Genomic DNA, 26,862 nt, shown 5'->3' with positions numbered 1-26,862 from the left:
CTTTGTATTTGAAAACTTAATAAAATATTTATAAAAAAAGAAGAAGAGAAAATCCTTTCGCTTTTCTGGGGCGCAGGGAAGTCTCAGAGCCGGAGGTTGGGGAAGGGACCCCCTTTGCTCTGCCCTCTTCTCCTGTCTTAGATTTGCATGGGGGTCCCCGCCCGAGCTTGCCTGGCCACCGGGCCACACAAGGGCCGCGCTCTACGCGGCACACCTTGCTAGCCGCGCAGCTGTCCTCCGCGGCTGCGGAGCGGCCCTGCGCCGGTGCCCAGCCCCTCTGGGCGCCCGCTGCGCTGCCAATGACAAGCGGGCGACGTCGCGGGCGGGGAAGGCGTCGCTTTCTTTCTCGATCCTGCATCCTCCCAGTCTTCCAGCCCTTTTTTGGGTTGGAAGCTCGTCTCGTTCGCCCTTCTCCTTTCTTCACCCTGCGCGCAATTTTCCTCCCTCGTCTCCCTCCTCATTTCTCCTTCCTTCCTGACTGACGGGCTTGGGCTCGGGCTCAGGCTCCGGCTCGGGCTCGGGCTCCGGGTCGGGCTCAGGCTCGGGCTCGGGCTCGGGCTCGGGCAGCCACAGCGTCGGCGGTGTTGGCGATCGGCGGCGCGGGGGGATGGCCCTCCCGGGGGAGCCGGCGCTGCTCAATGGGGTTGCCAAGGAGACAGGCCGGCCGCCCCCCTCCCCCGGCCCGGCGCCCCCCGCTGCGCCGGTGCCCGTTATCGAGCTGGTGCGCGCCGGGCGCCCTATAAAAGCCGCGGACGCGCCCACCGCCGCCCGAGATTATTGGGGGGGCTGAGCCCCCCCAAACGAATTTTTGAGGGGGCTCGGGCCCCCTCAAGCCCCATGGAGTCGGCGCCTATGTTTGGGGGGTGGGTGGGGGGTGAAGCTGAAGAGCCAGTGAGGGTGTTACGTGAACCCACCTAAGAATGGAGGATATGCTAGAGGCCAGGTGAGGCTGAAAGCTTTTCCGAGGGGGGAGTTGTGGGCATTTCTGACTTCTATCATTAAAGCTACATTGTTCAGCGGAACATGGCTTTGATGTGAACTTGGGTCTCGTCCACTTTTTGTTGGCAAAGTCCATCAGCATCACCTGTTGTGTGGATGAGAAAGCAGCTGGAACCATCCTGAAGAATCCCTTTAGTGTTTAAAGGTTGTATGAAGTTTGTACTAAAGACAAGAGAGTGACTGTGTCTTAGGTTGTGTGTGTGTGTGTGTGTACGTGCATATACTTATGTGAATTAAGGACACGGAACCAATGGATTTGAGTTACAAGAAAGGCGATATCTCAGGTATATCTTTCTGATAGTAAGAGCTGTTTGACAGTGGAATTGTCTCCCTTGGGAAGTGGTGGACTCTCTTTCCTTGGTGATTTTTAAGCAGAGGTTGAATGGCTTTAGCTGAGATTTCCGTATTGCAGGGGGTTGGTCTAGATGACCGTCAGGGTCCCTTCCAACTCTGCAACTCTTCAGTTCTATGATTCCATGACATAAGTGTGTCTGCTTGTGAGAGAGCCCTAGCACTGAGTTAAATTTTCAGGCTCTGGCAAGTAAACATTGACTGGAACAACACCCAGGGCAGGGTATGTGGAAAGGGGAAGCACATTTTTGGAACATGCTTGTTTTTGTTTCAAAGGCAGCTCTTGTTCTCAGTATTTTGGGGAGAGAAGAACTACAGGTATGTTCACCTTTCCATACTCCACATCCTGTGTGCTCCCACTGCCTGTTTTTGAAGCCCCACACTCATGATGTGAGCCACAGTCCATACCAATCCTGTAGTTCATGGCTAGGCAAACTAAAGCCTGGGGGCCGGATCCGGCCCAATCGCCTTCTAAATCCGGCCCGCAAACGTTCCAGGAATCAGCATGTTTTTAGATGAGTAGAATGTGTGCTTTTATTTAAAATGCACCTCTGGGTTATTTGTGGGGCATAGGAAATTGTTCTCTCCAGGGGCGCCGACTTATAAAAAATATTGGGGGGGCCCATACCGGGGTCCTGCCGCTGGTTCGCTCGGGTAGCCGGGAGAACGCAGTTCGAGGTGGCGGTGTTGGGGAGAGACCCTCGCTCAGGGCGCCACTAGACTTGGCGGCCGGCGGCCTATCTGGGGGGTTTTGGAGCGTATTTCGGCGGAGCGATTGGGGAGGAGGGGGCTTGTTGCCGGATTCTTCAGCTGGGCCGGAGATCCGCTGCTGGGGGGTCCCTGGGCCGAGTTGTGAGCACGGCCTGCTGAAGGGAGATCCAGCCGATTGCGTGACGGGGACGGCCAGGGCTCTCCGGCTAGGGCGCGCGGCTGGCTGGCTGGCGAGGGAGCAGGTGGGGAGGAGGCGGGGGTCCTCACTCTCTTAGGAAATGCACCCGCGCACCCGATTGCCACGAAGTCCGAAGGGTGCGTGTGTGGAATTAAAAAGCAAAAACGAGATACGGGCAGGGCAGGCAAAGAGTTTTCTGCAAGAGGATGGAGGGCAGGTTGAAGAGAAAATCACTCAGGATGAGACAGTCAAATCAGCCATGATAAAATGGGCTCAGGATATTGGGTATAACATCATGTTTGAGGACTGGGAAAGGTTATGGACCACCGGAATGAAATTCACGGCATGTAATGCCTTGAAGGAAAATATTATGAAAATGATTTATAGGTGGTACATGACCCCAGTCAAGCTTGCAAAAATATATCACCTGTCTGATAATAAATGTTGGAAATGTAAGGAGGCTGAAGGGACATTATTTCACCTCTGGTGGACTTGTCCAAAAGTGAAGGCCTTCTGGGAAATGATCTATAATGAGTTAAAAAAGGTATTTAAGTATACCTTTCCCAAGAAACCAGAGGCCTTCCTCTTGGGCATTGTTGGCCAGAAAGTGTTAAAGAAGGATAGAACTTTCTTTATGTATGCAACTACAGCAGCAAGAATACTTATCGCAAAATATTGGAAGACACAAGATTTGCCCACACTGGAAGAGTGGCAGACGCAATTGATGGACTACATGGAACTGGCTGAAATGACTGGCAGAATCCGAGATTTGGGAGAAGAAACAACGGAAGAGGACTGGAAAAAAATTAAGGACTATTTACAAAAACAATATAAGTTGTATGAATGTTAAAAATTTGGGAAACAGGAAATTATATTTTAAGTAAGAAAAGGTCAAAATCTAAGGTAATACTATGTTTAATTTAAGATATAAGTAACTGATGAAAAGTATGTTAAATTTAGAGGTATAGTATTTGAAAAGTACAAAATAAGGTACGAAACAAGGTAATAATTTGCCGATTTATTATAAAGAATGCAGGGTAAGGGAGATGCGAGGAAGTCCAGTTAGTTATATAAAAAATGTGTTGAATGGTTGGTTTTCTTTTCTTCTTTTTCTTTTTCTTGTTCTTTTACTTTTTTCTTCAGTGTATGTTTCTAACTTTGTATTTGAAACCTTAATAAAATATTTATAAAAAAAGAAGAAGAGAAAATCCTTTCGATATTCTGGGGCTCAGGGAAGTCTCAGAGCCGGAGGTTGGGGAAGGGACCCCCTTTGCTCTTCCCTCTTCTCCCGTCTTAGATTTGCATGGGGGTCCCCGCCCAAGCTTGCCTGGCCACCGGGCCACACAAGGGCCGCGCTCTACGCGGCACACCTTGCTAGCCGCGCAGCTGTCCTCCGCGGCTGCGGAGCGGCCCTGCGCCGGTGCCCAGCCCCTCTGGGCACCCGCTGCGCTGCCAATGACAAGAGGGCGACGTCGCGGGCGGGGAAGGCGTCGCTTTCTTTCCCGATCCTGCATCCTCCCAGTCTTCCAGCCCTTTTTGGGGTTGGAAGCTCGTCTCGTTCGTCCTTCTCCTTTCTTCACCCTGCGCGCAATTTTCCTCTCTCGTCTCCCTCCCCATTTCTCCTTCCTTCCTGACTGACTGACTGACTGGCTTGGGCTCGGGCTCAGGCTCGGGCTCCGGGTCGGGCTCGGGCTCGGGGTCGGGCTCAGGCTCAGGCTCAGGCTCGGGCTCCGGGTCGGGCTCAGGCTCGGGCTCGGGCTCCGGGTCGGGCTCGGGCTCAGGCTCGGGCTCGGGCTCGGGCAGCCGCAGCGTCGGCGGTGTTGGCGATCGGCGGCGCGGGGGGATGGCCCTCCCGGGGGAGCCGGCGCTGCTCAATGGGGTTGCCAAGGAGACAGGCCAGCCGCCCCCCTCCCCCGGCCCGGCGCCCCCCGCCGCACCGGCGCCCAGGCGCCCTATAAAAGCCGCGGACGCGCCCACCGCCGCCCGAGATTATTGGGGGGGCTGAGCCCCCCCAAACGAATTTTTGAGGGGGCTCGGGCCCCCTCAAGCCCCATGGAGTCGGCGCCTATGGTTCTCTCCCCCCCCCCCTTCAAAATACAGTGCGGCCACCCACAAGGTCAAGTTTGCTGACCCCTGCTGTAGTTCCTTGGAAAACACAGCTTTTTTAAAGCCACATTCATTTTGTACTTAAGAATGGCACATACATTTTAGTCTACTCTGAGTGGGCAATTTAAGAAAACAAATAATATTTTTTGTTCCTGAAACACATTTTAACTTTTACCTCCTTATAAACTAGGTAGTGTTCCAGCTATCCTGTTTTTGTTCACTTTCCCCCAGTCTGCTCTCCTAGGAACTGGACAAGACTGGAGGAATAGCCTTGTCACTCACCTGCTTTCTACCCCTTTCCCTGCCACCATTGTGGCTGTCATCCCCAGGAGGACGGGGAGGGATGTTGACCCTTCAAGGACATGCATGCGTAACCTTGCTGGTGCACACAGTATTGCACAGATTTTTTAAAAAGAAAAAAAGAAGTGTTCAGGCATCAGTGAAGCTGCCAAGTCCCTCTCCTGTTCCTGCCAGTTTCGATGGAGAACAGAGAGTCCGATTGCATCTCGGTCAAGTCACAAGGCAGTGGAGATCAGCATCCAGAGCAGGCAGATTGGGGAGAATCTTCTTCCACATAAGCTCAAGGGGATGCAAAGATATTTAAAGTGAGAAAAGCACAATTTGTGAGCTTTGGCGATGCAAGGGAAGATTCCCAAGTGATAAGTGAGGTGATTCAAAACGCATGTATGATTAGCAGCTTTGGGTGAGAAAATTTCCTGGCAGACCGAGACCAATGTTATGGGGTGGACGCAGTGCAATGCTAGACTATGGAACTCACTGCCACAACAGGCAGCAATGGCCAACTGGAATGTCTTTAAAATAGGCAGGTTCTTGAAGGAGAAGGCTATTGAAGGCTACTAGCCATGGGAGCTGTGTTCTGCCTCCCCTGCCAGAGTCATGATGCCTCTTTATACCATTTACTGTACCATCAGATAAGTTATCTTGCTTCTAATGAATTTCTTTTTCTTTTGTTAAATCATTTTTATTAATTTTCCAATAAAAAAACATCCAATTAAATCACAATCCAATAAAAATAAAAAACTAAAATAAAAAAGGGTCAAATTATCTTCCAAATTATAATTATTAATTTTGGGGGGCTTCCCATAGTCTGGACCTTGAAGCATATCTCCAAATCTCAGTCCTGCCTCTCCTCGCTGTTTCCATATTTTCCACATCTCGATTTTAACCCTTTAAACTTCTCTGTCTCTGGCGCTTCTAATGAATTTCTTAAGTGAATTCCCTCTCGAACTCCCAGTCTGGCACTCAACTCATGTGACTTCATGGGCAGATGATTCTGGTATGGGGACCATAATCCATGGGGCAGCTGGGTCATAGCTGAGTTTCTTGGTGAAGGAGGCTCTTTTGCAAGGCAGTCGTCTTCAGCTGGTGGTTTAGCGCTCACGGCTGCTTTGCAGCCTAACCCAAAGCAGGCCTGGATAAGGGAGTCATTGGCGCAACCCGCAATTGCCTAACCTTGACTCCCATAGGTTCAGGTTGGGGGGTCACAAGTGTTATAAGAATTTTAAGGTCTTTGTTGTTGTTGTTTAGTCGTTAGATATATATTAAATGTTCATAAATGTACCAAGCAAACACGTACCTAAATATATAAACCACATGTCTGAAGCAGCACCGGAAGACAGTCCTGAAACCATTTTAACTCCCAAACTGACCAAATGTTTCTCTGCAAGGAGGGGAGGAAATGGAAAAAAAAACCTTCCCATTGTCTCAGGAATTAAGTAATTACCATCTCAGAGGAATGGCCAAACTCCCAGAAAAGGCAATCAGATAAGGCATTATCAGATAACCTGGCAGACAGGAAAAACAACAACATTCAAATTTCTGTTGTGGACCGTCTTTTCTGTGATGTAGGTATGAAGTTTGTGGGGGGTGTCTTGGGCTACACCCTTCCTGTGATGTATGTATGATGTATGGAGGGGTGGCCTTGAGCTCCAGGGCAGGGAATTTCAAAATGGATATATAAGGCCTTGTGTGCCATTGTTCTGCGTTCCTCCTTTCCTGCGTGTGAGGGGAGCACCTTGTTGCAACAGTCAATAAAGATCAGGCTTACTAGCTGCTTTGCTTCTCAATATTCTCTGGTTGCTCTCTGTTATTTTCTCCTACCAATAGAGAACCTAAAAAAGGACTCTGTTTGGGCTCTTGGGTACCCCATAAGGGAAAAGGAGCAGGTTTTTTTACTTATATCACAAGCAAGAGACTTCAGTCAGGAGAGAGAAGCAAAACAGCAGCCTGTAGGCATGATCTTTATTGCTGCAACAATGCTTCCCACCACTATAGAGATGAAGCAGCCAGAAGCCCTGAGCAATGGTTACATCCGTATTTTAAGTTTCCCAAAGTTTCCCATAATACACCTCAGGATGCATCCTCAAGACATCATAGATATGTGACAGAAAAGGTGTGGCCTCAGGTAGAACCTGAGATCCAGGCAAGCCCCTGTCCCACATACCTGAGTCAAGCCAAATATACCCCTTTGTCTTGCCTGGTCTTCATCCCACTATGGGGTGGGTGGGCATTGTGATTGAGATGGTCTGACACTCATCATGGCATGATATCATCTGCCATGATTCCTTGGGAAGGCCCTGCTGATGTGGGGATTATGGTGGGCTCACTAACCTCCCCTTAGCCATCACTTCCCTGCGTCCTAAATGCCATTGGAACTGAGAAGATCGATACAAGGATGTGATTTCTTATGAATTTCTAAAGTTTTCCCACTGAACCAGTACATAGATACATTTATCAGTGAATTTCTACATTTGGTAATGGGCAGCAGAGGCTCTTTGTCTTTGCCTTGTGCTGTGGAGAGGCAATGTTCATGGGAGGAGGTTTCTCACCCCCCCCTTCCAATTTCCCAGTAACAGCCACACCAGCAGCGCTGTGGCTGAAGAATGAGTCCCCAAATGGACCTTGGGGATAATCGTGTACTAGGTCCGAAAAAGTAAGGTAAAGGTAAAGGTAAAGGGACCCTGACCATTAGGTCCAGTTGTGGCCGACTATGGGGTTGCAGCGCTCATCTCGCTTTACTGGTCGAGGGAGCCAGCATACAGCTTCCGGGTCATGTGGCCAGCAGGACTAAGCTGCTTCTGGCGAACCAGAGCAATGCACAGAAACCTTCCCACCAGAGTGGTACCTATTTATCTACTTGCACTTTTTGGCGTGCTTTTGCACTGCTAGGTTGGCAGGAGCAGAGACCGAGCAACGGGAGCTCACCCCGTCGCAGGGATTCGAAGTGCCGACCTTCTGATCGGCAAGTCCTAGGCTCTGTGGTTTAACCCACAGCTCCAAAGAGTGGGAGGCCATGCTTTGATCCATCTGCTCTCTCTCCTCCCAGCCAGCTCCCTGTTGCCCCATCCAGAAGAGGGTCCCTCTCATCAGGAAGATGGTGGTCTCTTAGCGCGGCTATCCCACGGCGATGTCGGGGGCATCTTCCGGCAGGCGGGGAGCCGGGTGCGAATGAGGGTCCGGAATCGCAAGGACGCAGGTAAGCAATTGCAGCGGGCGTTTGGGGGAGGGGATGGTGAGGGGCATAAAGTGAGGAGCAAGGGAGCCTGGGAAAGGCGAGCAAGGGTAGAAAATGGGGGTTGGTGGGAGCATTGCAGAAGGAGGCCTGAGGGAGGAGGAAGGGCAGGTGCTGAGGGATTGAAGGAAGGACGGAAGGAAGGAAGGAAGGAAGGAAGGAAGGAAGGAAGGAAGGGGCAGTGGAGACTCATGCTGACTCTTTCGATTCACTTCCAGGAGTTTCCAGCGATTTGAACACAGCTGATATTGATGTAGGCGAATGTCCCCGGAGCCCCACCTACCGCCTATCCCAGCCCCAGGTATTGAAAACCCTGGGAATGGGTAGCTGGGGACCCTGGATGGAGAAGGGGCCTTCTGGGTGCTAGGTTTGAAAGGTGGTCAGAAGTGGGGGAGGATGGAGCTAGAGCGAAGGGTGAGTCAGGGCTGGCTGGCAGGTCTATACCCGAGGCAAGGACTGGCCCTGCAACCCTTTTCCGATTCCACCCTTGGCGCTCTGCACTTACTTCCCTGCCGGCCTGTGTGTGCCACTCAGTTTCTCGTGTCTGCAGTGACCTGTGGGCTCCATTGTCTTTGCCCGCTCCACTGCTGCTGCCTGTGAGAGATCCAGGATTGGTGGAGCTGGACAGGGGAAAGGCAGACCTATAAGGTGGCTGTTGTGAAGAGAAACGCTGTCGCTCAGTCAAGGAGCACGTACCTCCTGGCAGTAGATATAATAACCACAAATTAATATAATAAAGATGGGGCAGGTCAGGCAAACAGAAGTACTTATTTATGCTACGACACAATGTAGGAATAGCCACCTTGGAGGGCTTTAAAAGGAGGAGAAAATAATAATAGTAATAGTAATAATAATAATAATTTATTATTTATACCCCGCCCATCTGGCTGGGTTTCCCCAGCCACTCTGTGTGGCTTCCAACAAAACACTACAATACAATAACATATTAAACATTAACGGGAACCCTGACCATTAGGTCCAGTCGTGACCGACTCTGGGGTTGTGCGCTCATCTCACTCTATAGGCCGAGGGAGCCGGCGTTTGTCCGCAGACAGCTTCTGGGTCATGTGGCCAGCATTACTAAGCCACTTCTGGTGAACCAGAGCAGCACACGGAAACGCCGTTTACCTTCCCGCTGGAGCGGTACCTATTTATCTACTTGCACATGACGTGCTTTCGAACTGCTAGGTTGGCAGTCGAACTGCTAAGTTAAACATTAAAAGCTTCCCTAAACAGGGCTGCCTTCAGATGTGAATGGCTACAGGTTGTCCCGATGGCTTTGTTCTACCTCCAGGATCATGGGCAGGGAAGAGATGAGCTAGAAGAACTAGTACGTCGAGAGATGAAGTGATCTGATTGGGTGTTGTGTCAGTCTAAACCACAGTCAGCTAATCTCTTTCATGAATTGGACACGGTTCCTTATCCTGGGTCATATTTTACAAGGGATGCCTGCCCCTCACTTCCTTCTATCTGGGTTGTGAAAGAGAAAGCTTCTCTTGTGATACCTCTGCATCCTAATCTGTGGAAGAAAGGAGCAAATGGCTTCGTTTCAACATAATGACTCAAGAACCACTAAATTCTAGTTTGGATTAGGTTGCTGGGTGTCACTCAGGTTCAGTTCTGAGCCAAGTGGGAACGCCACCACAAGGTATGGGGATGCCTTGGCATTGGCCCCTCGCACATAACTGCACTGGTGACTTGCAGGTGTGAATGTACCATTGCAAACCTATTGCCACAGGCAGGCACCTTCCATCGCCTCCTGCATTCAGGTGTGAGCAGGCCCTTTAGATAGTTTTGAAAAAGGACTGGGGAAATTTGCAACTATTCACACCTGCTGCCCATGCTAACCAAGTGGAAGCAGCCATGATCTAGGGCAGTATTCCTCTCTTGAGTATCAGATGAGGGGAGGCTACAAGAAGGGGGATGACTACCACCCTCAAACCTTCCTTGTGAGCATAGGCGCCAACTCTGTAGGGCTGAGGACACCTCAGCTCCCCCCCAAAGTATGTGGGGATGGGGCTGAGCTCCCCTAATATTGAGGGGCTGGGCTGTGATGGCAGAAAGCCCTGTCGGATCTCCCCACGGTAGTGGAAGGCCCAAAGAGGCCTTCCAACACACAATAAGCCTGACAATAAGTCAGCCGTAACTTGGCGCATACACTTGTGAGCTCTCAAAAGCACCCATGGCTGCCAGAGTTGGAGACAGGTTGCTTCACTACAGGGATGTGGAAGCTGTGTCCCTCCCTGCAGGTGTTGCTTGGCTGCAGCTCCCACCATCCCTGACTATTTGCTGTGCTGGCTGGGGCTGATGGACTGGAGAGCCACAGCTTCCCTGCCCTTGCTGTACCCCATAGTCTGATACAATAACTCGGGGCAATCCTTAGACCTGCCTTTGTGGTTTCTTGCTCTCTGCTCTTCAGGAGACTGGCCAATATTCTGTGGAGCTGCTACGAGGACCCAGCGGCTTTGGCTTCAGTTTGAGAGGCGGAAGTGAATATAACATGGACATCTATGTCTTGGCCCTCATGGAGGGTGGACCAGCCCAGCAGTGTGGCAAAATTCAGGTATGTGATGCGGTCTGGGAACACCCAGTGCTGCGGGCAAGTGCGAACCTGGCTGGTTCCTTGAATGGGAAACCACTAGGAGAGCCTCACCCGGGAACATGGCAGAAATGTGGCTCTGCTCTAAAAATGTGATCTGTGAGTCAGGAAGTGCCCAGTTCAAATTTTACCATCACCCATGAACTTGCTAAGTACCCTTAAGCAAGACACTAATCCTCAACACAATTCCCCCCCCCCAAGGGATAATTATATTGGCCCACCAGACACGCTTTAAAAAGAATACGCAAGAATAATGCATGCAGAGCATTCTGAGCACTCAAAAAGTGTTACTTTAATGCTGCAAAATGAGATTATCAGGTTCCCCTGAATGGGCAGCAACATGTGTGTGTTCTATGTGGAGCTGTGCATATTCTATATTCAGTATATTCTACATTCAGCCTTACTATTATTATTATTATTATTATTATTATTATTATTATTATTATTATTATTATTCCCCGCCCATCTGGCTGGGTTTCCCCAGTCACTCTGGGCGGCTTACAGCACATAGAAGATAGTAAAACATTAGACATTAAAAATTTCCCGCTACAGGGCTGCCTTCAGATGTCTTCTAAAAGTCAGATAGTTGTTTATTTCCTTGACATCTGATGGGAAGGCGTTCCACAGGGCGGGTGCCACCACCGAGAAGGCCCATTGTTACCATGCCTATCCAATGTGTGGAAACACATTGTGAAATCTCCAGAGCAAAGCAAAACCCCAGCCAGCTCTTGGCAATGACGGTGAGTTTTACACCGTGGCAGGTGAGCGACCAGCTGGTAGAGATCAACGGAGAGCCTACAGCAGGAATGACGCATGCTCAAGCTGTGGAGCACATCCGCAACGGGGGGAGCCGGATACGCCTGGTGCTGAAGAGGGGCAACGGGTTCGTTCCGGATTATGGTACGTCCATGTTCTTTCCTGCCCATCCTTCTCTTCCTCCACAGTAGAGATAGGCTCAAGCCGACCCCACGGCTAATGCAACACGTGAGAAATGACCACAGGGGAGATGGGATGGCCCAGGTGGAAATTTCAGGTGGGAATAGTCTGGCACGCTCCCCGCCCCACCAGCAAATTTCCCCCTAACCCTTAAGGGAGAAGAGGAAAACCACGATTAGTTTCTCTGTTTCAAGAGAGGTGCCGTAACCCAGGATGATAGGCCTTGTAATGGACTTCTCCCAGTTTCTTTAAAAATATGCTTATATGCTGTTTTTCTGAGCAAAATCTGTCCAAAGGGGCTTACAAGAATAAAAAGTATACATACTAACACTAAGGACAAAACAGATTTTCAAAACTCCCCGCCTTTTCTCTGCAGAGAGACAGGTTCTGGGTCTGCAATATTCACCCCTCTCTCCTCTTCTTTTTTCTTTCCTGCCCTGCCGTCCTTCGTCCGTCTGACCCACCATACACCACCCCGACCCACTCATGGTGTTGTCTGACCCCCCCTCCCCCCCCCACTTCTCTGCCTAATCTGTGCCAACCTCACCTTAACCTTTTCTGGTCTGCTTTGCCTTCCTGGTCTGTGATGGCTCCATCCCCTACTCCCGGTCTGTGCTGGCCTTGTAACTTCCCTATCACTTCCTCTCCGCCCCCAAAGTCTCCATCTGTCTCCGCCCCACAGGGCAGCCGCTGGCCAGTCTGGCTCTCTGCGTGACCAACTCCCCCCGGGGGGAGCCCTGCTTCTGCCTCGTGGGACGGGTCGAACATAAATGGTGGGTGTCCAGCCCCCAGCCGGACCAGCAGAACCACTCAGCCCAGTCCCTTTCTCTCCCATAGTCTCCCAGGGAATCATCCTCAAACAACAAGAGCAATGAGAACTTTGCAACAGGTGGAGCCACCTCTCCTTCTTCCCCTCTCTTCCCACCACCACATTAGGACCCTTCCCTGGTCTCCCTGCCCCTGTTTCCCCAGCATCACCCCAACAGACCTTCCCTCCCCCCCAAGCCAAAGCTGTGTGTATTCTGCAGTTCTGCACAAGTACAGAAAAGGAGCAGAATTTTGGTATGAGCTGCATAATGCAGCCGCTTCAGACTCCCGGGCTGAAGACAGACGTGCCCTTTTCATAGCAAGGGGGCACCTGTGCGTTCTGTCCAAACATACTTCCATTTTGCAGGGCTGATTGCTAAAATAGCAGAAGCCAGCCGCGAGAAGTAGTGCTTGGTTGGTGGTTGTACTGTCACAGAGCCAATTCCCCGCTTGCAATCACTTGTTAAATTGCAAGTCTTGGCTGAGTGACACATTATAATTTCTCTTTTAATAGCAAATTCCTTACCCTTGTGGTTTTGAAGACCGTCTTTAAAGCATGCGGATAGTGCTTGCTAAAAAAAAAACCTAAAAGGCAGAGACTTCTGTGCCTTGCGGAGGCCATTGGCTAGTAGAAACAGAATAAATTATGCAGTCTAAATATTCACGCTTGCATAATTCAGCTTTCACAGTGCAGAATTGTGATTTTTTCCGTATGCCCTGGCCATAGCTACCATTGCCTCTGGTTGCCTCCTCCATTTTCCATTTCTCACTGATTTGTCTGGGATTCCTCCTCCACATATTAGCACGTCGTGAAACGTTCTAGACCTGTCTATGTAATACTGGATTCCTCCCCAAACCTCTTTCCAACTTGCTGTACCCACCTAGCTCCTCCCCCGTCCCAGAAGCCTCCCTCCAGCCCAGCTAGGACATACACAAACCGCCCAAGTTCCATGTTGCCAAGCTGGCCTGTGGTGGCACCCCCAGGGCAAAAGGGAAGGTTGGGTAGGATCCTGCCTCTAGAAGCCCAGAGGGCAGGAAAGCAGCCTGGGAGGTGTGAGGACGCTTCCCAGGGTTCCTTGGAGGGAAGCCACAACAGCTGAACCACTTTAAACTGGTGGAGCAGAGAGGCCTTCTCAGTGGAAAACATTGCAGAGGGAAGTTCTCATACTCCTAGAGCCTAAATCCAATCTGGAGACCTCAAAGGGCAGTAGAAGAAACCCAAGGGAGCTCTCAGGGAGATCCCAGAAAACAGCAGATCTCTCCCCCACCCCCCAGTAAAGCAGCCTTCCCCAATCTTGAGTCCCCATAAATTGTTTGTGGCACTGTGGGTTAAACCACAGAGCCTAGGACTTGCCCATTGGAAGGTCGGCGGTTTGAATCCCTGCGACGGGGTGAGCTCCCCTTGCTCGGTCCCTGCTCCTGCCAACCTAGCAGTTCAAAAGCACGTCAAAGTGCAAGTAGATAAATAGGTACTGCTCCGGCGGGAAGGTAAACGACGTTTCCGTGCTCTGCTCTGGTTCGCCAGAAGCGGCTTAGTCATGCTGGCCACATGGCCCGCAAGCTGTACACCAGCTCCCTCGGCCAGTAAAGCGAGATGAGCACCGCAACAACTGGACCTAATGGTCAGGGGGCCCTTTACCTTTTTACAACCCCCATCATCCCCAGCCAGCATGGCCCATGGTCAAGGATGATGGGAGATGTAGTCCAACAATACCTGGGGACCAAAGGTCAAGGAAGGCTGCCCTAAAGTTTCAGAGATGAGGGGTCGTATCAGAGTATCCTGAGGGATGTGGATTCCTGGGCAGAATTGGACGCTGGAGCTCCACAGCGTAGTTCCAAGGCAGGCTTCCTCAAAGGCGGCCCTCCAGATGTTTTGAGACTACAATTCCCATCATCCCTGGTCCTGCTAGCTAGGGATTGTGGGAGTTGTAGGCCAAAAACATATGGAGGGCCGCGGCTGAGGAAGCCTGCTTCAAGGAGTATTTTTAAAATATAGCTGGTGATTATTTTAGGTAATGGAGAGGCAGCCGCATTCCACATTCTGTCCTGTCTCCACCCCACCAGTATCTGCCCGCCCTGGCGCTACCTGCCTGGCCTTGCCCAGAATGCCAGCATTTTGAAATCAAATCTTGGCAACTTTACCCCCAAGGCAGGGTGTAGCTTGGGATGAGAGGTTCTTCGTTTGTCTCCTTTTTCAAAACAAAACCAAAGACCCACCCACTCCATGCAGCCCACCTTGCCTTATACCAGGCATAGGCAAACTCGGCCCTGCAGATGTTTTGGGACTACAACTCCCATCGTCCCTGACCATTGGTCCTGTTAGCTGAGGATCATGGGAGTTGTAGTCCCAAAACATCTGGAGGGCCAAAGTTTGCCTATGCCTGCTGAGGAGGGATGTCTTCAGGGTCTAATCTCTCCTGCTCTGTGTTTTTCTCCCTCCAGACCGAGAGTACAGTCAGAGCCCTGCCAGGCTGCAGCAGGCGGCGGAGACCGAGGACAAAGGCAGGCACCGGCACCGGAGAGCAAACCCGCCTGGGGGCCCCCAATATCTGGGTCAGCCCCCCTGTGACGGGGGCAGTCGGGAGGCATCGCCCAGCAACAAGCAGCGGCTCCAGCTCCAGCTCCCCAAAGCCCGCCAGCCTAGCTGGCCGCACCGCAGCTCCACCAAGGCTCCAGGGGAGGAAGACGAAGATGGAGAAGGGGGCTGGAGGCTGCGGGAGCAAGGGAAGGGTGTGGAGGGAGGAGGGGACAGCTGCAAGCTCCTCTCCCCCAGGCCGAGCAGGAAGCTGCGCTCAGACCTGGTCCCTGGTCCCTGGCTGGTGCCCAGCAAGGAGCGCCTGTCGCGGGCTCTGTGGGGCGTCTGCATGGGCCAGGGGGAGGAGGAAGAGCAAAAGGGGGACTCGGAAAGAGGGAAGAGCATGGAGGTGAAGAGGCGCAGCTAAGCCCAGCACTCTTTGCGGCTCCGCAACGCAGAACTACTCAGTGCCTGGGGCAATGGCCCTGTCCACCCCCATCCGGACTATGCAATATGATTTTCTTTTTTCCTTTCCTTTGCCCGCTCCCCGTATTCGTACTATGCAACGGCAGCTTCCGTCTTGCGCTCCCCGGCCCCCATCCATACTATGCAATGATTCAACACAAACACAAGCCTCCTTCCCCACCTTCCTTGGGATTCTGCGAGGCAATCTTCCGTTTTGCTGCTGCTTCCGCCGCTCCCAAGGACTGCGGTGGTAACATCCCTTATGCAGCCCTCTGCCCTGGGCGGACTAGAACCTATTGCAGTGCTACTGAAGCTGCGTTGCGAAGATCCCAGGGGGCGTTATGAGAAGGTTTCTCCAGGGAGAAGATCCATAATGGCAGACAGAAAATGGGCTTGCCCATGATTGCCTACCCTGCAATGCCTAGCGCCAGAGGAGGGATGGTGGCCATGTCCCAGGGCAGTGGTGGCGAACCTGCAGCCTAATGGTCAGCCAGGCCTATTTTATATATGATGTCAGGCACAGGAAACTTCAGACTATGGCTTACAGCGACAGAAGAAAGCACCAGGTTTTTAAAAGGTCAACTTTTGCCTGCAAAGGCGGGAATCGGAAGTGCACTTAGGGTACACTCCCTTATTCTTCCTTTGTGGCCCCCGATTAAAATTTGTGTGGGAATGTTCAGGGATGCAGGAGAGGATATGTTGTTTGATTATATCCTTTCCAACTTGTGTTAACAAGTTCTATAATTTAGCAGAGTAACATTCCCCTTTTAAACTTGCACAGCGGATGCGTTTGCTCAGGCTCACTAAAGCCTCTAAAATAAGTTTCATTGGTAATTTCCCTTAGAAAGCATCTTAGGCTAAGCAGATGTTGCTTCTTTGATGAATGTAGTCAGAGAGAGAGAGAGAGAGAGAGAGAGAGAGAGAGAGAGAGAGAGATGGCTGACCAGTCCTGCTCTTTTGTTACCTGGGCAGGTGAATTCACACCCACCTCTAGTCACATGCAGAGGAAGTCTGTCCCAGCCTAGGAGAAACAGGAAATTCCGACTGGCTGGTCCAGACATCCCCTTTTACGTCCTCTCTAGGGATGTTGTACTTGACTGCTCTTGTGTTTCACATCCCACAATTTGTCTACTTGCACTGGCATGCTTTCGAACTACTAGGTTGGCAGGAGCTGGGACAGAGCAATGGGAGCTCACCCTGTCACAGGGATTCGAACCACCGACCTTCCGATCAGCAAGCCCAAGAGGCTCAGTGGGTTAGACCACAGCGCCACCCGCATCCCTTCAAATTAATATTACCAGACGTCAGGTGACTGACAGCAGGGTGGAGCTGGCCACTGTCAATGCGGCTGATGGAGGGGGCGTGCCACCTCTGGATCACCTGACACCAGGTGAGTGACAGGTGGCTGCTGCGACTGGCCCTCCATCCGCATCCATTTTCCTGCTGCTGTTCTAGGCTGCTCTCAATTTGCACAAGGCAGTGATTGCATCCAATGGGTCTCATTGGTACTTGGCACAAACCGAAGGTGCAGTGCTGCCAACAACAAGCCCAGAATGTTCTGTGGGAGGCAAACTGGAAGTCTGTCAGCAGTTAGTTAACGGGAAAGGGTTTCCCTGAGACTTGATCGTTTGAAAACCGCTGACTCAATGTTCCATTCACAAAATCCATTGTGGCTCAGTAGCAGTTAGAGTGTTGGGGAGCCCAGGGTTCAAATCTCTGGGTGACCTTGGGCAACTCATTATCTTTCAACCTAACCTATCACTCAGGATGGACGCGGCTGGTGCTGTGGGTTAAACCACAGAGCCTAGGGCTTGCTGATCAGAAGGTCGGTGGTTTGAATCCCTGCAACGGGGTGAGCTCCCGTTGTTCGGTCCCTGCTCCGGCCAACCTAGCAGTTCAAAAGCACGTCAAAGTGCAAGTAGATAAATAGGTACCACTCCAGTGGGAAGGTAAATGACATTTCCATGCGCTGCTCTGGTTCGCCAGAAGCAGCTTAGTTATGCTGGCCACATGACCCGGAAGCTGTATGCCGGCTCCCTCGGCCAATAAAGCAAGATGAGCGCCGCAACCCCAGAGTCAGCCACAACTGGACCTAATGGTCAGGGGTCCCTTTATCTTTACCTTTATCACTCAGGCTTGCTGTGAGGACAAAATAGCAGGGAGGAACTAGGTACGGTGCTTTGAGCTCCTTGGGTATAATTGCAACAGATCAACGAACAAACCCATTCCATAGTGACTCATCTACTAAGGAACCCCTAAGCACCTGTTGTTGTTTTTTTGAAAAGCCCACATGTTTCAGAGGATTCTGTAGAATTACTTTAGGGCATGCAGTCAGTTACCCCACACAAACAAAGCACATTGCTGGAACATGCCCAACACTCCTCCTTTGCAGGGAAGTTGACAATTGGTTGGAGCGGGCAATTCAGGGGCAGCCTCTTCTGCCATGACTGATCTTCTCCCAGAAGACTTGCGTGCTTCCGAGGAACCCTCTGGAGCATGATTTGAAAACCACCGGCCTAGTATCCCTTATCACATCACTTTCCAAGACTGTGCAGTGTGGCCTGTGCCACTCTGCTGCTGAACCACCTCCCCTTCGCTGCCCCTTCGCCACAGTTCATTCTTCTTCCCTCAGGCTGTGCACTGGTCCACCAGCCTCACGGACCTTTCCACTCCACTGGTGCCTCAAGCCACCCTGCGATTGCATGGGCTGGTGATCCATGCCCAGCCGCTCAGAATGCAATGGTCCTCTTCACTCTGCTAGTGCCAACCACGGTGGGCATGAGAGCCCTTATGCGCTAAAACGCAGACTTTGCATGCCATACGGGATGCCCGTGGCTCAGAAGAGCCATGTATTTCTGTGCCATGCACACACCCAGACATGCCACCACCCAATGCTATGAAAACAAGTATAATATATAGATTCCTGTTAATTGGCGAAGGAGAATGTATTGTCCCAGGCAAGTTATTTCAGCTTCTCCTAATCAATCACGGGCACCGTTTGCTCCTACTAGTGAGCATTGTTTGGCCTTCTGTTCTGCAAAGGCACAGCAAACATGGGGTTGCTGTGTTGGTAAAGGACTGTGGGGTAAAAAAGTGAGACAGCACACTCCTAGGTTTTCTTTGCAGGTGGCGTGATGGAATAAAAACGAGAGAAATTTACAATCTAAATTTCTCACTACTTTTTTTTAAAAAAAATTGTGGTTTCACATTGCATCTCCTGTTTAGCTCTCAGTTCCTTCTCTGATATATATCTGTGCACAGACACTTCACAGCATATCCGGAGGTGGTGCTAGCACAATCCTGGGGCACACAGGCCAAAATTGTGCCTTGTGTCACCACCCTTTGTCTGGGGAGGGTGGGGGGTGGGAGGTCATACGCATTGCATGCTGTATGCAAAACATGAACTGACATGAAATGTGCATGTGTCCACAGGGTGCATTTGGATAAACTATTGGCAGGGCTTCTGGCTTTATACAACACTGGGGTGGGGGAATTCACATAAATGGGCACATGTAAGACAAACCCATGGGGATATGCATGTCAAAGGCCATGGCACACCGAAGAAGCCCAGCCCCATTGCATTCAGGAGGCCTTCAGTGGACCCAGCATTCAAGCTCAAAACCCACCATGCAAAGCCCCAGAAGCTATCTTATCATGCAATACTATCACCCACACAATGGGCAAAGAGGTGCTGGGTCACACTTCTTCCTGGAGGCTGCATCAAAGTATCCTCCTGGCACCTATTTCCTGGTGCATTTATAGGAGTGGGTCATCTCAGAGGTGAGAAGGAAAGGCTCACTTCACATGCTCAGAAGCATTCTGCAATCCCAACCCACAGTTTTAAGCAATGCATGACATGAGAGTCTTAAGGCTCTAGGACCTGCCCTGGTTGAACCCCCACTTACAAGGGCTGAAGTTGGTTCTTCTACTGTTCCAGATGGGGAAATAGCTGGCTTTTGGCTAACCTGATACAAGAGGGGGACGGGGCTCCTGTGCTTTTGAATAATTGTGCAGGTGCCATTTGGGTGGAGGTGGGAATGTCAGTGACACAAGAAACTGCTTTAGATATGTCTGGCAGTGCAGTTATGCCATAGGAAATGTTCTTCTTTTTTAAAAAAATAAATAAAATCTTATAAAATCTATCAATTAAAAGATTCTGATTTTGTTTTTAAAATTGCTTTCGATTTATTGTCTTTGCTTCCTCAAACTGCATAATTCATGACTGAGGTTCTGAACCCTTTTCAGGGATGGAAAAATCACTGCTTAGGCCTGGTGAACTCGCTGAATGAATCAAGAGCGATAAGGTGAGCTGTAGTTTGCAGATGATAAGAAATCCCCCAAATCCAGCTTCAGTCCTGTGAAAGAACAACAGCGAAACAGCAAACAGTTTTTATGTTATTATGTTTTAATATATGTTGGAAGCTGCCCAGAGTGACTGGGGCAAACCAGTCAGATGGGCAGGGTATAAATAATAAGATTATTGTTGTGGAATAGGACATCCCTATTTTCCTTGGAGAAATGTTGGAGGGTATGTAACTAGGCTTTGGGAAAGCGGTGGGAGGTCTCTAGGACCCTGTCATCTTCCCGAAGCCCAGTGCCTCACCTGGCTTTGGCAAGGCAGCAGCTGGGGGGCCTCAAATGTTGCCAAGGGCTGTCAAAAAGGCCTCAAGGGCCACATGTGGCCCTGGGACCACATGTGGCACCATCCTGGTCCAGGCTAAAGAGTTGGCAGGGAAGTCAGAAAGCCCTAAAGCATGGGTAGGCAAAGTAAGGCCTGGGGGCCGGATCCGGCCCAATCGCCTTCTCAATCCAGCCTGCGGATGGTCCAGGAATCAGTGTGTTTTTACATGAGTAGAATGTGTCCTTTTACAGTCATACCTCAGGTTACAGACTGCCGAAACCCGGAAGTACTGAAACGGGTTACTTCTGGGCTTCAGCAGTCGTGCATGCGCGCTAAATCACGCTTTGCGCATGCACAGAAGCGCTAGATCGTAACCTGCACGTGCGCAGACGTGCCATTGCAGGTTGTGAACGCTGCGGGTTGCGAACGTGCATGCCGCACAGATCACATTCGCAACCCGAGCGTCCACTGTATTTAAAATGCATCTCTGGGTTATTTGTGGGGCCTGCCTGGTGTTTTCACATGAGCAGAATGTGTGCTTTTATTTAAAATGCATCTCTGGGTTATTTGTGGGGCATAGGAATTCATTAATTAATTAATATTTTTTCAAAATATAGTCCGGCCCCCCACAAGGTCTGAGGGACAGGGGACCGGCTCCCTGCTGAAAAAGTTTGCTGACCCCTGCCCTAAAGTGAGGATATGGATAAGCGTTTCAGTTTCAACCAGCAAGCTGGAACACCCCATCGAAGGCAATACCTCCTTACAAATCAGCACACAATTTCAAGGGCCAGAGACAACTCCTGCTCTGCTGGTTAGATTGGTTTTCTAGGAAAGGCTCCTGCCTGCCACCTCATAAACTGGTTTATTCAGCATGAATTTCCAAACCCTTGGGAAGTACCATGTTGTTCCTTCTAACCCTAAAGTGTTCCCAGAAAAGGGTTCCCAGACATCCTTGTTTCCCAGGGACGGTCCCCGGATTTGCAAATAAGTTCCTCGACAAATTCCATCACCAGAATGTCCCTGGATTTCATCTAATGTCCCTGGGACATGGAGCCCAAGAAAGTAAAATCTCTCACTGCCTCCATTTCTTCCCCTTCTATTTGCCAGGAGGTGATGGGACCAGTAGCCATGATCTTCGTTTTTTTGATGTTGAGCTTCAGACCATATTTTGCACTCTCCTCTTTCACCCTCATTAAGAGGTTCTTTAATTCCTCCTCACTTTCTGCCATCAAGGTTGTGTCATCTGCATATCTGAGGTTGTTGACATTTCTTCCGGCAATCTTAATTCTGGCTTGGGATGGACTCATCTACACAGCTGCAAATAAAACGTTTTAAATGTGTTGTGAAGTGCAATACACAAATGTGATGCTAGGTGGCCACAGTGAGCTATGCAAATTTCAATATATTTTTCAAAACGTTTTTTTTAAAAAAACACATTTTCACAGCGTTTTTTTATATGTGTGTAGATTCCACCTAAAGAAAGAGCAGGTGAGAGACAGGAGCTAGCCAAAGGTGAAAGCGCTTGGGGTGGCCCCTTTCTGGGAATTTGAGGATGGGTTAGTGGATCTACTTCCTGCTGTTAGGAGTCTTACATTGCTACCATTGCACTCCACTTTTAATTTTGTCAGTGAATCCACAACTATGGAAAAGACAGCATAAATATCCAGTGCACTCTCACCCGTGGGAAACTAAATCCTGAACTGTAACTTCAGAGAATTGAGTGTGTTCTGTTGTTATTGCTGTTTTTAGGAGGGTTTGGGATGCCCAGGAATAAGTGGCTTCTAAGTTTTCAGGGCTGAGCTTTTGTGTCACTGGGGCAGTGAACTAATGAGAGGGGAAGGGGAGGAAGTTTAGTTGCTGAACACATTAACCGTTAGGGAGAACCACATCTGAGATTAGGACTTTCCTAAAAAGTTAAAAACACAGCCTCAGCTTGCTCCCCGACCTCTTCAGATCAGTTTCGTGGACTTGAGAGAGATGGGTGTAAAATCTCATCTTGGTGTCATCTTCCCAGTTCAATCCCTACCCTGCCTCGCCCATTTGCTCTGCAGTGGAAAAATATAACGCACCCATATATAGTACTAAGAATGCTTGCACTTACAGGGCCCAAAGCAGCTTGTGGTGAGAGCTTTAAATCAGGAGAATAAGCGATAGCTCAGTTGGTGAGACTGCAGATTGATTTTGCCTGCCCTATGGCAGCTTTTAAGTTGTTTTTTTTAAAGGGGGGGGGGAGAGATCTTGATCACCAATCTCTGGCATCTCATCTATTTTGCCCCTCTTACTGATACCATGTGAACTCTTGCAATCCTTTCCCTCTCTGCTTTTGTGAAATTTCATTCATCTTAGAAAACTGCCTATGTCATTGGGGTTGCTGGGCATGGCCAACTCACACCTGCAAACAGTAAGAAGCAAGACAGGTAGCAAAAGATATATATCTGTTTTGTTGTACATGTGTCTGCCGCTGGGACAATGATTTTGTCTAAGGGGCAAATAACTGCTTTGTTTTGCTTTTGCTAAGGACAAGATGATTGCGTAATCATTTGAAGTGCTTGACAGGAAGATGAAGACAGACTTTGTAAATATCTAAACCATGTATCATCTTGACGTCAGTGTGTTGCATAGTAGTTATTGTCAGACTAGCACACATTCATATCCCCACCAAGCCATGAAACTTCTTGCGTTGGCTCATAGTTTTGCAGCCTAACCTACCTCGCAGGCATGTTGTGAATAACCAGAGAGGGGACAGAATTATGTACACTCCCTTGAGCTCCTTGCAGGAAAGGTGAGATGCAAATAAAATAAGAGTAATAATCTTGTATGCTCTTAGTTCTTTCTAACCTTCTTTTTTCAATAGCTTATGACATATATTCTGCTCTTATGTGGATGTCCCTGTGATCAAAGTGACAAAGTCCAAGTACAGTGGTACCTCGGGTTAAGTACTTAATTCGTTCCGGAGGTCCATTCTTAACCTGAAACTGTTCTTAACCTGAAGCACCACTTTAGCTAATGGGGCCTCCTGCTGCCGCTGCGCCGCCAGAGCACGATTTCTGTTCTCATCCTGAAGCAAAGTTTTTAACCCGAGGCAATATTTCTGGGTCAGCAGAGTCTGTAACCTGAAGCATATGTAACCGGAAGCGTATGCAATCCCACCAATGGGGGGGTGAACCCCCACACCCCAATGGCACTGGACATATACGGAAGAACATTTTATAATTTTATTATTTATTAAATTTCTATACCGCCTTCATCTGAGGATCACAGGGCGGTTTACAATATAAAAACACAAAAATGCATCACATAGTAACAAACATAAACAATAACACCCCAAACCCATTATTATTATTATTATTATTATTATTATTATTATTATTATTATTTCATATTTGAAGAGCCTGCTGGATGAGATCAATAGTCTAGTATCCTGTTCTATCAGTGACCCAGCCAGCTGCCAAGATCAAAAACACTCTTTTGAAAGCACATCAGACCATGTTGCATTTTCTTGGCAATTGCCCATCTACATGCCTATTCCATTTAACAGCACGATGTGACCATATTCCAAATTGCCTGGACAACACGGACATCTTGCTCCACATCCTGGACACCACTCAAGATTAAGTCCAGGGTCACTGTGGTCAGTTCCATGACCAACTGCTCTGGTCATAGTCATTTAAGTATCTAGGAAAGGGTCTCCTCTGCTTTTTCCAATTTCCTCGTGAGAGATGATTTGAAAACATATGCGCGTATTTCATCTTCGTCCGTTAACTAGCTGGTTAAAAGGCAGGTGACTAATCAGCAAAAATGCTTGGCTCCGTTGACAGCAGCACTCTGCAAAGACAGCTCCGTGTGGCGCTCCCAGTGCCAGCTGCCAAATCCATACTGACTGCAGCAGCTAAGGAACAGCGAGTGGATGCCTCTGGGACTGTGTGGCAGATGGCACATTACAGCGCAGCCTCTGGGTGTAAATCAGGATAGAAACCGGCCTGCTGTTTATGCATGGTGCAGCTCAGCCCCGCTCACATGTCCTCAGCTTTAGTTGTGTGAACTGGCCCTTACAGGATCAGGAGAGGGAGCCACACAGGTCTTCCACCTAAACGTTAGGCATGGGACACTCGGAGCTCTGCGTTTCTTCTGTCTGTGCCATTCTACTTTCGTTTCCTTTGCAACAGGCGAGCTGCAGCCTGCCAGCCCTGGCAGATTGCCGGTTCTTCCATGCCCCTCCCTTGCCAGTGTTGAGGGTTCCAGTGGAATTCCAGGCAAGCGTGCTGGGACCCATCTGAGTCGAGGAGGAATGCAGAGCAGGGAATCCTGTTGGTCCTGGGAATGGAGAGACCTGGAGGGAGTGTCTGAGGAACCAGCGCACCTAGGCTGAGTCACAGCATGGAGACAGGATTTAACAAGAGATGGGGCAAGGTTGTAGCTTTTTCCATTCTGCATAAATATACTGAAGTAGACACACATTCAGGGCCAACTGGCCTTGAGCTCAAAAGGGCCCTCGAATTGGGTTTTCCTGCATTTGGTGTGTTTTCATGCACATCAGACTAAAATGTGATATTCACTGCTTAGAGATGCAAATTTATGCAGATAACGTATTTTGATAGAAGATGTACTTTTTGTTATGTGATACAGATTTTTGTTAATTGCTACTTTTTTAATAATAATTGTTAATAGATACTTTTTATTTAAAAATTCTGATGGCAGAAGCTTAGATCATGATGTACCGGTACATGTTCCTCTCTGATCAGCTGATTATATAAACAAACCTTCCCTTCTGCAAAGGGGCCAGGTGTCTCTGACACTCTGAGAGGTCCTGCATACATCTGAGGCAATTGTGATGGCCATGAATTTATGAAACTGTGATGGCCTGGCCAGGGGCTGCAGACACACCGTCCATTTAAAGCACCCTCCAAGAAATCTGGGAATTGTAATTTGCCCTCTCTCAGAGCTACAATTCCCAGCACCCTTAAGAAACTGCAGTTATCAGAATTCTTTGGTATGTGTGTGCTTTAAATGTGCTTTAAATGCATAGTGTGTACACAGCCCAAGGGTGTGGTGTGGACTTGAGCCCAAGGCATTTTGTGCGAGGCTACAAACCTCCTGCCTCTTCGCTTCTTTTAAACATTTAAAAATAAAATTTAAAAGCCTTTGCTCACAAGGTGGCTGGGCACGTTACAAAGTACTGTGGGCTGTGACATCCCAGCCAACTACCAGAGTTTCATACTTGTGGAGTCACTGGAAACTCATCTCTCTTACTCATGTCTTCATAGTACAAAAACACAGCTATAGAAGGTGAAGTCAGCAAAGTCCTGTTGTTATTTTATTTTTTTAAAAAAATAAAACCATACATTACCCAAACCAAATGGAAAACATATGCTCTTCTAACTGAGCACACTTTCCATAGTTACTCAGCAAAATGATACCGTGATAACCATCTCCGCGACAGTTAATTAAAGCAGCCAATTTGCCAATTCTGCCCATCTAAAGTGATTTCTTCAGCCATTCTGGAGCATGTTAATGACTCCCAATGCTTCATTCCAACAATCTTGTCAGCCACTGAAAGATTTTTCGATAAGGGTCTTATCACTACAAGCATCTGAATGTGTTTAAGGATCCTGCCTCACCTTAATCCCAGTCTTCACTTGAAACGTGCCAAAGCTCTGTGACTCGTGGGTGCTCCGGCCACCACAGAGATATAAACTCTCCATAATTTGGGTGTCATTTCCAGCAATTGAGCGAAGTAGTTTTGTCATCAAGAGGGCTGTCTCAACTGCTTTTAAACATACTGAAAGGTAAAGGTAAAGAACCCCTGACAGTTAAGTCCAGTCGCAGGTGACTCTGGGGTTGCAGCGCTCATTTCGCTTTACAGGCCGAGGGAGCCACCATTTGTCCACAGACAGTTTTTCCGGGTCATGTGGCCAGCATGACTAAGCTGCTTCTGGCGAACCAGAGCAGTGCATGGAAACGGTGAGCTCCTGTTGCTCAGTCCCTGCTCCTGCCAACCTAGCAGTTCGAAAACACGTCAAAGTGCAAGTAGATAAATAGGTACCGCTCCGGCGGGAAGGTAAAAAGCGTTTCTGTGCGCTGCTCTGGTTTGCCAGTAGTGGCTTAGTCATACACGCCAACTCCCTTGGCCAATAAAGTGAGATAAGTGCCGCAACCCCAGAGTCAGCTATGACTGGACCTAATGGATAGGGGTCTCTTTACCTTTACCTAATTAATTGACTGGAGCAGAAGGTTGTCCTCCTCAATGTTTCCTAGAGCTGGTGGTGTTTGTGGCGTGTGTATCTTGGTGCTCACAACTACTGCCCTGGTCAACTGTGCCGTGGCCAGTTGGCCAGCTGAGCTTACGCTTCTGGTTTCCACGTGCCAGAAGACTTCAACATACAGCTACGGGTTGAACAAGAGACTAGCGCAACATGCACAATGTATATTTAAAGCACTAGGTTACCACTTTAAACCGTCGTGGCTTCCCCAAAATAATTATGGGAGCTGTCGTTCATTAAGGGTCCTGAGAGTTAATAGGAAACCCCTATTCTACTCACAGCACTACAATTCTTAGAGTGGTCTGACACTCTATCCCTCTGCTCAGGGAACTATGGGAATTGTGGCTCCGTGAGGGAAATAGGGATCTCCTAACAACTCTCAGCGCTCTTAATGAATTACAGCTCCGAGAATTCCTTGGGAGAAGCCATGACTCCTTAAAGTGGTGCCATAGTGTTTTCAATGTATGTCATGAGTATAGCCTAGATGTATTCTGATGGAGCACCGGGAAGTGTGTAGTGATCATTGCTTCATGTATTATGGGTTATTTATGTGTATGTACACCGTGACTAGGGTGTATCTGTACAGGTAGCACCTCTAGTGTGGAACACATTGTGCTCTTTCTGGAGTAGTTCGTCCACCTTCGGTCCCCACCCTGCACTCAGCTCTCACCTGTGGCTCCTAGAAGCTGTAATGGTAAATGAGATGTGGGTGGCACTGTGGTCTGAACCACTGACCCTCTTGGGCTTCCCAATCAGAAGGTCAGTGGTTCGAATTCGCACAA

The 26,862-nt window shown here is 49.4% G+C and overlaps 1 protein-coding gene across 2 annotated transcripts in view; it reads left to right on the top strand.

The window, feature by feature from the left end:
* Nucleotides 1-19,351, top strand: part of MAGIX (MAGI family member, X-linked) — a 41,778-nt gene extending 22,427 nt beyond the window's left edge. Inside the window, exons 6-11 of one of the 2 annotated variants that reach the window (XM_083483004.1) lie at nt 7,692-7,841; nt 8,096-8,178; nt 10,297-10,440; nt 11,238-11,376; nt 12,071-12,185; nt 14,662-14,797. In XM_083483004.1, coding sequence (XP_083339130.1) covers nt 7,692-7,841; nt 8,096-8,178; nt 10,297-10,440; nt 11,238-11,376; nt 12,071-12,185; nt 14,662 — 632 coding nt within the window. In that variant the 3' untranslated portion in view covers nt 14,663-14,797. Of the gene's footprint in view, nt 1-7,691; nt 7,842-8,095; nt 8,179-10,296; nt 10,441-11,237; nt 11,377-12,070; nt 12,186-14,661 lie in introns of both variants that reach the window. The other variant, XM_083483003.1, reaches the window with a different exon arrangement.
* Nucleotides 19,352-26,862: the final 7,511 nt, after the last annotated feature.

The sequence above is a fragment of the Podarcis liolepis genome (genome assembly GCF_965112155.1).
Source record: "Podarcis liolepis genome assembly, chromosome: 17".
Taxonomy (NCBI): Eukaryota; Metazoa; Chordata; class Lepidosauria; order Squamata; family Lacertidae; genus Podarcis; species Podarcis liolepis.
The sequence above is the reverse complement of the archived record's forward strand: the minus strand, read 5'-3'. Positions and strand labels throughout refer to the sequence as shown.